The sequence below is a fragment of the Benincasa hispida genome, chromosome 9 (genome assembly GCF_009727055.1).
Source record: "Benincasa hispida cultivar B227 chromosome 9, ASM972705v1, whole genome shotgun sequence".
In the NCBI taxonomy this organism is placed as follows: Eukaryota; Viridiplantae; Streptophyta; class Magnoliopsida; order Cucurbitales; family Cucurbitaceae; genus Benincasa; species Benincasa hispida.
In genome coordinates, this window is record NC_052357.1 from 70,059,004 (window position 1) to 70,069,516 (window position 10,513).

Consider the following 10,513-nt stretch of genomic DNA (forward strand, 5'->3'; position numbering starts at 1 on the left):
GTATGTTTGTGGAGGTTTATCATGAAGTTTGAATGTTGTGTGGGGTAGGTTAAGATTAGTTTTCAAATGAGGGCCAGTTGAGAGTTCTTCATACATTTAATCTTGATATATATAAAATGTGCTCTGATTAATGTAATTGTAGGTAAACTACTATTTTAGAGATGTTATTTGGAAATGCAATTTGCAGATGTCATTTGGAAATATTATAACATTTTAATCTATGTATTCTCCAAGGCATATTTGTTTGTAGACCATATTTCAAACTTCTCTCTCTTTTATGTAGCAAAGGATACTGTATATCGACTTATGTTTTTTTGTTTCATTTTTCATATGGAAACGCTTTATTTGCTTAATAATATTATGAATTTTAAGTTATTGAGATCAAAATTAAAAAATAAAAAATAAAATCAGACAATTCAACTATCTTTCGACGGCTATTGATATACCATCAAGGGTTCAACCTGTTAGGATTAGTGTCCTAATTCTCCCAGAGTCTCGTTATTTTGTAAAGATACACATTGTTCAATGAATAAAATAAGTGTTATTTCATTTTGGCATTTACTCATATCCAATAAACAAAGCTCCTTGGTTATCTTATGTGAACTTAAGCATGTATATGTGATATACAAGTGGATCATGCTTTAAGTGATAACCTAAATCTGTCTGTAGTATAAGGATTAAGGTGGAATACCTGATCCTGGTGACACTACGGATATAACCCGCTTTGTAGAGGTTTGCAAGTGTTGTAAACTACTACAAATGGTAGATCCTGATCATTCGTGTGGAGACGTGAAGCGGGGGTGTCCTATACAAAGAGTTTGTATAAGACCTGGACCACGAGATGACTAGACTCTGTATATAACGCCGTTGATACTAGAGACTTGCATCTCACCTAACCGACCATAGGTGACACGACCTCAATCCTGAGTGTTTTGTGAACTCTTGCCTTTGAGGCGGGTTCATTTAATTAGTATGGGTGAGAATGGCCATATTACCAACTCAACATGCCTACCTTTTTGGGGACTTGTCTGATCTGGGAGCTGGGAACTCAATCCACAATATGGAATTCACTCATTTCCCAAAGCAGGGATAAGTAGAGAGATTGCTCCTATAAGGGCTGATTATGGGGCTTGAACATAATGGCCACAACTTCTCTTTGGAAGAGAAGACTCAGCCATAGTAGGACTATGATTTATGTTCATTAGAGGGATCAGTGGTACTTAAGGAGACAGATGTAACTACAGGGGCATAACGGTTATTGGCCAAGTTGTACTTACGAGTGATCTGTAAGGGTTGTCGTACTGCTGATTGGTTAAGATGGACACATAATATATCTGTAGTGAGGAGAATTCAGCTGTCGGTCTTTAGTGGAGTGTCTGGCAGTTAACGGATGGTGGATCCCATGACTAAAGAGTTTAGTCAGTTATTCACGTACCATTAGAGCTTTGGATCTGCAGGTCCATGAGGTCCCCTTGGTAGCTTAGATTCATGTTGAAGGATCAGTTCTTAGTATTGATTATGTTCAAATTGACAAGAGGTATTTTGATTATATATGATATAATCAGTATGATGTATGAGATACATCTAGTGGAGGATTGATGTAAATGAGATTTACATTAAGTACCATGGAATAGGAAAAGAACTATGGTTTATATGTTTCATGAGATGAAATATTAAAACTATAGGTTATAAATATAGTATGATAGGTTAGTTATCATTTATGTTCATAATAATCTTAATTATTAGATAATTAATACTTTTTCTTTTAAATAACCAAAGTAGTGGGTGGTGATTGATCATGGTAACCGTGAGTTTAAAAGGAAATCGGTTTCCTATTTTGAAAAAGAGTTTTTACAGAAGTTTTCACAAAAGTTTGAAAAGACTTTGAGTTTTCTCTCCGCCGAAAAGAAACTCACGGAAGTCGTCAAGTAAATACAGATTTACTAAACGACGGTTGGGCTATGTAAACGATCATGCAGGTGCTAGCTAAATGATCGTGCAGTGTTTATTAAACGATCACATAGCTTTGTTAGACGATCGTTGGCCCAAGGTAAACGATCGTGTAGAATCGACCGAGCTAAACGATAGAGCTAAACAATTGCATAGCTTTTGCTAGACGATCACATAGTTTTATCTAAACAATCGCATAGTTTTATCTAAACGATTGGGCATCGACCTATACGATAGGTCTCCGATCTTCCCACTTGCCCAGTCGTGTACGCGATCATTATTCCTCCACTCGTCTGCCTCAAACCAAGTCTGAACAGAGCCCACCCTCTGGATTCTCACACTGAGAATACCGTGGTCACCTTGTTGGTGTTCAGACTCAACTCGACACCGTCGAGGTTTCTAGAGGCCGTTCGTGTGCTGCGAGGCCATTCGCTATTGTGGAGGAGATCGTGACGAGGAATGAGGACGAGCGCGAAGTGTTCGTACTGTGTTTGTGCGGTGTTGCGGTCGTGTAGATCGAGTGTTCGTGGTTGCTGTTGTTCGATCAGAGTGCACATCGGAGCGTGGAGACGCTTCTGCCGTTGTTAATACAGCTTTTTCTTCTGTACATTTGATGTTCATGCTGTAATTTCTCTGTACATTGTATAACCACTTGTTTTGAAGTCGACTGTAAATGATTTGTTGATTTATGATTGTAATTTGGAATGATTTTGCTTCCACTGCTCACGAAAATCTCGTTTCCGATTTCCTTCACAACCATCTCCTGATGGCTAGTACGTCATTAGAAGATTCATTTCTGAAATGGAGTTGTTAAACCAATCTCCCGACGACATTGGACATCATCGGGAGATAGGTGAAGTGTCGACGGTGTATACTAGGTGTTAGGCATTTTTCATAACTCCCGACTGTGGGACTTTAGCCCTTGGGAGACGTTCTCCTAACAAATTTTTCCTAACCAAACTCTCGTTAATGTTTCTTGTGTCGGGTGTAGATCCCAACGCATTCTTGACCATTTCCCAACAAATTGAGCGTCGAAAAATAGTAAAATCTTGTAGTACTTAAAAATGAAAGTATAAATTAATACGTGAATATTATAGATATGGGTATAAATATTTGTTAAGTGAATATAAACCTTGTAAGAAATTATTCCAAAAACATGATTGAATCTTCCTATTTAACACAATTTTTGGGAACCAATTATTATTTGACATGCTACATTTGTACTTTTGATTACTCTTTCGAGGAATGGTAGAGGTACTTAGGTTAGGTTAGGTTACGTAGGCATGGAAATTATAATATATATATATATATATATTTATTTTCAAAAAGGAAAAATTATAGATTCATAAATGCCAACTTGCTCAAAGCAAGAAAAGAGAAATATCATGATATACATTTGTTATAGAGAAGATAACATTATGGGTTAGTTAAAAGTCGGCCCAAAAACAGGATTTATATTTATTTATTAGTTTTGTCACATTATAATAAAACTTAAACTTGATTGACAAACCATTTAAAATAAGGTGGTGGTTGTGATATATTTTCTCAATAATAATTAAAGAAGTTGTAAAATTATTATAATGTGCCACAACCCCTGTTTTTGTTTCTTTTTACAGCCCTTACCCCAACTTGATTTACCTGTTATGTTGGTGGTCGTGCATCCGATACGGCGGGCAAACCCCACGAGGGACGACATGACTATACTATTCGTATTAAATACATCATGCCAGAACATCTCATTTTTGCCAACTCATCTGCCTACGTGTCATTGTCAATAACCTATCACTCTCGCTACTTAATTTGATTTCACATCTCGTTTTCATTTTGTATATATATATTTTTTTAAAATTATTTTCTTTCTCTTTTTGAAACTTCTACGATTTTTTTGTGTAACAAATTTGAGGCTACGCCATTCAATTAGTTAAACATGTGTTTTTGTTTTTTTTTTTTTTTTGGAAGAAATTAGAAAATTCTATTATAGTCTTATCGCTCGATTATTGCACATTTTAAATGTTAGAATGTCAATATCACATACTCGAAGATAGTCATTCAATTAGTTAAATAATCGAGGGATCCGTGTCTTAATTCTAGGAAAATTTCGATAGAAATATTGATAAAATGTTTTGAACACTTTATAAAAACAAAAAACTAATCAATAAATATTTTATAGTTTTTAAACCAATTATTATTTATATTATATTTATATTAGTAACATTTTGTTGCTTATTCTCCATGTTCTGTGGATTTTTTTATGTTATAATATATAAATATTGATTTACCCCTCAATATCGATATTGAATCCATATTGGAAATGTGAAAATATTGAGGGAAACATAGACATATCCGACAAAAATTTAATACTATGAGTACAACAAATAATCATTACTATAAATTTTTTTTGAAAATTTTTAAAGATTTTTAAAAGTGAGATTTAAATCATATGTTGATTTTACAAATTCACACGTCTTTTATATTGTTTCATTTGTATAATAATAAATAACACTTGAAAATATGCAATACGGAATCGTACAATATTTTACCATATAGTTAAAAAGGACAAAATATCTCAATCGTTACTAAAATAAATTTAAAAAAAAAAATCTAGAATTAAAGATTGTGAGGAGTGAAGATCACATATACATAGAAAATAGAGTTTTTCTGTGAATTATGATGGAGAAAGCATTGGAGGGTGCAATGAATGGGATGGGAAAGCCTTTTCATGAAATTGAAACATGTCCTTCTCAATATCACAAGAAATAGTCTTCAAACTCTTAGTCTATGTCACACCACAACAACATATATGTGCCATCAAATCACTCCAACTACATCTCTCTAATTCCAACCTTCACCTCCAATCATTTTTTGTTCCTTTTACTTATATTTTACTACATTCATTATGAATATGTCTTTAATTATAAACATAATTTCTTCATTATTTCTTTAATAAGTGTTTTGATAGAGATTAAAAAAAACCAAATGCATCACTCTACTTTTAAATGTTCTAGTGTATAAACAATACACTTTTCTAAATATATATATATTACCCACATCATACTAATGTATACATACCCATATGCAATTGTTTAACACCTAATTAAATAGTTGACTAACATACTTCTCCAATACATTTCAAGTTAATATGCATCATTCTCACCAAACTCTTATAATTTGATTTATTATTGTCTTAATGTTTTAGAGACTAAATAAATGTTATGGGTTTTTTATATCTCTAAATATTACATTCTTCATATTTATTTACATACAAGAAAAAAAAATCAAAAAGATAATGCTCTATCTTAAGAATATGACGGATTCACATCGAAAAATCTTCCCACCATACATGAGAACAAACTCCGTTAATTGCTCAAGTGACCAAGCAGTCCGTCACACGATTTTGTGATTGATTAATATATTAAAGTTGCTGCATATTCCCACCTACACTGACCTCATGAATTTCCTCTGCAAGGGACCTAACATTAGTCAAATTAACATATTCCGCCTTCAATAATCGCATTGCAGTCAAATAATCAAACCCATAATATACAAACAGAGGTCCTAAGCAGCTATAGCCCAAACCTCAAACAACAATGAATCATATACTTCCCGGGGACATGCCTGTTTATATTTTTTCAAAAAATGACATAAAAATTTGATGATGTACGGAATTAATACACGGACAAGAAGAACATTAATTAAACATTTAAAATATATTGTAAAAGTCAAAAGGAGTAGATGAAAAATGGTAGGGACCAAGAATAATCTAAATCTTGCAGATAATTATTTAAGGTTTCTTCTACTTCATTTTTCGTTTTAATGTATTTAAGATTAATCATAGATTATTACTTCTTTATTAACAACGAAAACAAAGTGGCGCGAGACTTTGTCAAGATTGGGAGGATGTATAAACTTTAATTAATATTTCCTGGTCGATTAATGTAGGTCTTATTTTAATAATTTCAATACAATATTTAATCATTTCTTCAATTAACCTAATTGATTACGGAATAATCAGACAATTACCTTTTTATTTTTGTTTTTGTTTTTTGTCTAGTCTGCCTTTTGCCATACATGTTTATTTTTAAATATAACACCAATTATCTAATGATAAAATGAAGTACCAACAGCCGTAAATAAATTAATCGATGGTATGTAAACACGTGCTGAAATAATGGTATGATTAATTTCTTGCAATTATATTTATGACCGTATAATTCTCTTAAATCAATTTGAACATGACCTAAAAATTAATGAATTATTCTTGAGTTGGCACAAAATATAAAATTTCATATAGAATCCTCATGTTTCCTTTTCTATAATTTAAGACAAATGTAACAATTAAAAATTTTAATTGAATTTCTATTTAGTAAATAAATCACTTATAATTATTTATACTTGAATTTTCAAACAACTTGCAATTATTGAATCGAAAGAGACAAATGCAACTTAAATTTTAATTGTGATAAAAAAAATTGAGTGTAATAATAGTTCATTAAATTTGATCGATCTAAAATTAATTTAAAGTGGTGCCATAAACTTACACAAATATGTAGTTTTGAGAATATATAGTTTTAAATTCTGATTTTTTAGACTTGTTTAATTTCGTTAAATAATTAATTATTAGTTCGTTTTCATCATACTCATAAGTAATTAGGGTATTAATTGGAGGACTGGCCAGTTAATCAATAATTTGAGTGAGAGAAAAAAAAAGAAAGAGAAGATATTAATTAGGCCAGCACAATTTGGTTTGTTTTGTGTGTGTATACGTTATATATGAAAAAAAAAAGTTGGATGTTGTGAGTTTATACTTATAGATATAACATTTTAAATTATTAAAGTTTGTTTTTTTTTTTTTTTAAATTCAAAATTTTACGTGTACAATTTTCTGCCATTTGGCACGTGATTCATGGCAACTATTGTGCAAGCATTTGGTTTCGATGACACATAAGATATATAAGGGTTCAATTAAATAGGATCAATATTGGCAATATCACTCTCTCTCTTTTTATTTTTTATTTTTTTTAATGCAATATCTCGATTTTCTTGATGATTTCCAATTGGTATCATTAAAAAATATTGGAAAAAATATTTTGTAAGTGTACTAATTAATATTTTGATACAATCTCAAAATTTAGATATATAATTGATATATTTTTTAATATGTATATAAAAGAAGTTGGTTTTCAAAAAAAGATTTCCTTGTCGATGGATGCCTCTCTAGCCTAAAAAGAAATCCCTAATATATAGAAGTTGATGTGCATTAAAAAAACAGTATAACACAATATTATTATTAGGTCAATGATAATTATATTGATAGCTTTTCCAAAAATAAGTATTATTTTAATTGAAAAAGATTACATAATATATATTCGCTCATTGATTCAATTATTATTAGGTCTCATGTCATAAGACATATTATTTTTTCTCTTTAAAAGGATCATACTATTATATGGAAGGAAAAAAAATAGTGTAAACAGTATAAAGGTCACTACCGTTATTGTACCCTAAAAACATTTTGGGCATGCTTGGATTAATTAGAGATTTTGTTTTTAAAGTAAGAATTTTCTTTTAAAAGTCATTTTTATTTAATTTTTTTTGATAAAAAAATTTTAAAATACACATTAAAAGGGTTTCATAAACTATTTGGAGCAATTGTCAAATACTTAATTTTTTTTCTAAATGATTTATTTTTAAAATTAAACACTTAAAAAGTTAAACCAAACACACCCTTAATCTAAGCCTTAATTATCATCCATTAAATAATGAAACTTTAGTAGCTAAGATATAAATATTTTGTTTTTAGTTTTTAGTTGTTTTGAATTTATATACTTATTTTCTCCTAATTTTTAAATTGCAGTCTTAAACAAACATCCAAATTATAAGTTGAATTCTAAAAACAATTTTTCTTTTTTTAATTTTCAAAACTTGATTTGGTTTTTGAAACTACTAATAGGTTAAAGTCAAAAACTAAAAATCAAACCATTTTCAAAGGAAATCTAAAAATTTAATGTCTATTTATATACCATTTTAAAAATCTGCAAATCACTACTAAACGTTGAAGATTGTTATTCTAAATTCCAAATTTCCACCTCCAATCTATACAGGTTTTATTGGAATTTTACTTTCATATGAGAAATGATTTTAGGCCGCCTTTGCAATTATATAATGCATTTTTTTTTTTTTTTTTTGTAAAATAGTAAATAACAATAGCAATAATAAATTAAAAATTACCACGTAGCAAATTTTACTGCACAAAGATAAGGCACGTCAGCCGGCAGCTCAGTTTTTCTTTCATATATATTGATATGTGGTTTAATTTGTAACGTGAGTGGCTTGAGAATTGTGATTTGTATTGTATTTGATGTTTACCCATGGCAGTTAAATATTGAAACGAAATGCACGTGCTGCCTGCCATGGACGAGTTCAGTACGTGGAAACAATTAAAAAAAATGTTAATTTTTTTCTAAAAAAGCAAGGACTTTAATTATTTTAAGCAGAGGACTGATAAGTTTGCCTCAATAAAGTGAAACCAAATACAAAACAAAACCAAGGGGAAATCCAGTTGTAGTTAAAAATATATAATAATTAATAATAAAACAAAAAAGAAAAGAAAAGAAAAGAAAAGAGAAAGGAAAAGAAATATGAAATGATTGTAGTTTACTGTTTTATGTGTCCCATTTGATCATGAATTGAATTTGGAAGGAATGTGTACTCCTATTTTACCATTCAATTTTTCAAATACCACTCTTCCCTCTAGGTTTTTTTTTTTTTTTTTGTCCTTAAATTAATGTTTTTTTTTAAAAAAAAAAATCGATCTCTATCAGAAAAAAGTGCAAAAATCTAGAACTTAGCTAACTGACAGTATATACATAATAAGACATCTGGGCGAGTAAATACTTAGAAAATTGAGAATTTTCAGTTAATCCCCTTGTGGTAATTATAAATTAAAGAAGAAGAAAGAAATTAAATTAAAAGAAATATGTGTATATATATTGTAAAGGAAGGCATTAAATCCACTCCATTCGTTTGCATATATAATTGCTTTAACTGTTTGCATCAATTAAAGAAAGAGGACCACAAGGCAGTTAAGTGCATTAATGAAAAGAGATTTACACGAGATATTTCAACACACTTCAACCAAATCCAATTACTAATAAACAAAAACAAATTGGTTAAGATAAATTAAACACCTCGCAATCTAATTACAAAAAACCACATAAATTAAACCAAAATAAAGAGGATTTACAATGTCTTTGAAAAAAAATAATTAAAATTCATAATCCCACAAGGAATTACTATCCCCAATTCCAAAATTATCAACAATGTTGTTGCTATTAGTGTAGCCGCAATCCTCCATGGTTCGTAACCAGGGCGGTGGATAAACCCATCCTTCCATCGAGTCCATTAGAACGAACTCGTGATCGTAGTTGGAAGCGAGAGTGGGGAGTTTGACGATCTCGGTGAGTTCGTCGGAGTCGTCGTCGTCGGCGGCGGAGGAAGGGGAGGGAGATAAAGAAGTGGAAACAGGGGAAGGAGAAAAGTGGAAATTAGGGTCGTCCATGTAGGCGGCTTTAGCGGCGGCGGCTTGAACGTCGCGAGGGGCGAAGGAGACAGGGCGAGGAAGGGAATGAGCGAGTTGAGGGAAGTTGAGAATGGCGGAATTACCTTTGATGGACAAAGCAGCAACGTCGTGGGCTCGAGCGGCCATTTCAGGGGTGGGGAAAGTTCCGAGCCAAATGCGGGATTTCTTGCGTGGCTCGCGGATTTCAGACACCCATTTGCCCCAAGCGCGCATTCTTACGCCGCGGTACATTGGGTGCTTGGTGGAATCGGTTCGAACGCGTTTGTTGGGGTGCTGCTTGGATTGGTTGGTATTGGCAGAAGAATTGAAATTATTCTGATGTAGTGATGATGATGGTGGTTCAGAACTTTGAGATTGTTGATCTGTTGTTGTTGTTGTTGACATTATTGGAAGATGAAGAAGAGAAGAGAAGAGAGGATAGAGTTTGGTGAATCAAAATTTTGGAAATGAGAGGCAATAGGAAGTGTAGTGTTATGTTATAATATAAAGTTGAAGAAAGGCCCACGAGAGAAATGGGTGTTTCTGCTACTACTTCCTTGGCGTAGGGTGAGTAGAAGGAGGGGCAGTGGTCCCTTTCCACCTTCAATTTATTTCTTTATTTATTTATTATATTTACAAATACAGATACGTTGTTTTGCCATTTCTGCAATTTCCTTACGCCACTGATCATTTAACGCTTATCTTCTTCTACTTATTGAAACTCCCAATTTCACGCTTCCTCTTGCCTCCGGATCCCCTTCATTCATTCCCTTTCTTTTTCCTCCCCTATCACTTCGTTTAAAACCCCTAATATTTGTTTTTAAATAGAAGCTTCACTTTTAGACCAGCTAAAAACTTTTGGGTTTTGGTCTAATGATTTCTTTGTCGTGTAATTGGATCGAGTTGGTTCCCCTTAAGAATTTATTCAACCTTGTTTAAGTCTCATTAATCACTATTAAAACAATATCGATTTCATTACTTATTAACTCATTTCACTATATCCCC

General features: G+C 31.8%; 1 protein-coding gene across 1 annotated transcript; it reads right to left on the minus strand.

Annotated features, from left to right (window-relative positions):
- Positions 1–9,017: 9,017 nt before the first annotated feature.
- LOC120086483 (ethylene-responsive transcription factor TINY-like) lies at positions 9,018–10,084 on the minus strand. The gene has a single exon (XM_039043158.1). It carries the CDS (start codon positions 9,911–9,913, stop codon positions 9,215–9,217), a length of 699 nt encoding a protein of 232 aa, XP_038899086.1. The 5' UTR covers positions 9,914–10,084; the 3' UTR covers positions 9,018–9,214.
- Positions 10,085–10,513: the final 429 nt, after the last annotated feature.

Bases quoted from the DNA above. Each gene is read 5' to 3' on its own strand.
- LOC120086483 (XM_039043158.1), bottom strand. From the start codon at position 9,913: ATGTCAACAACAACAACAACAGATCAACAATCTCAAAGTTCTGAACCA.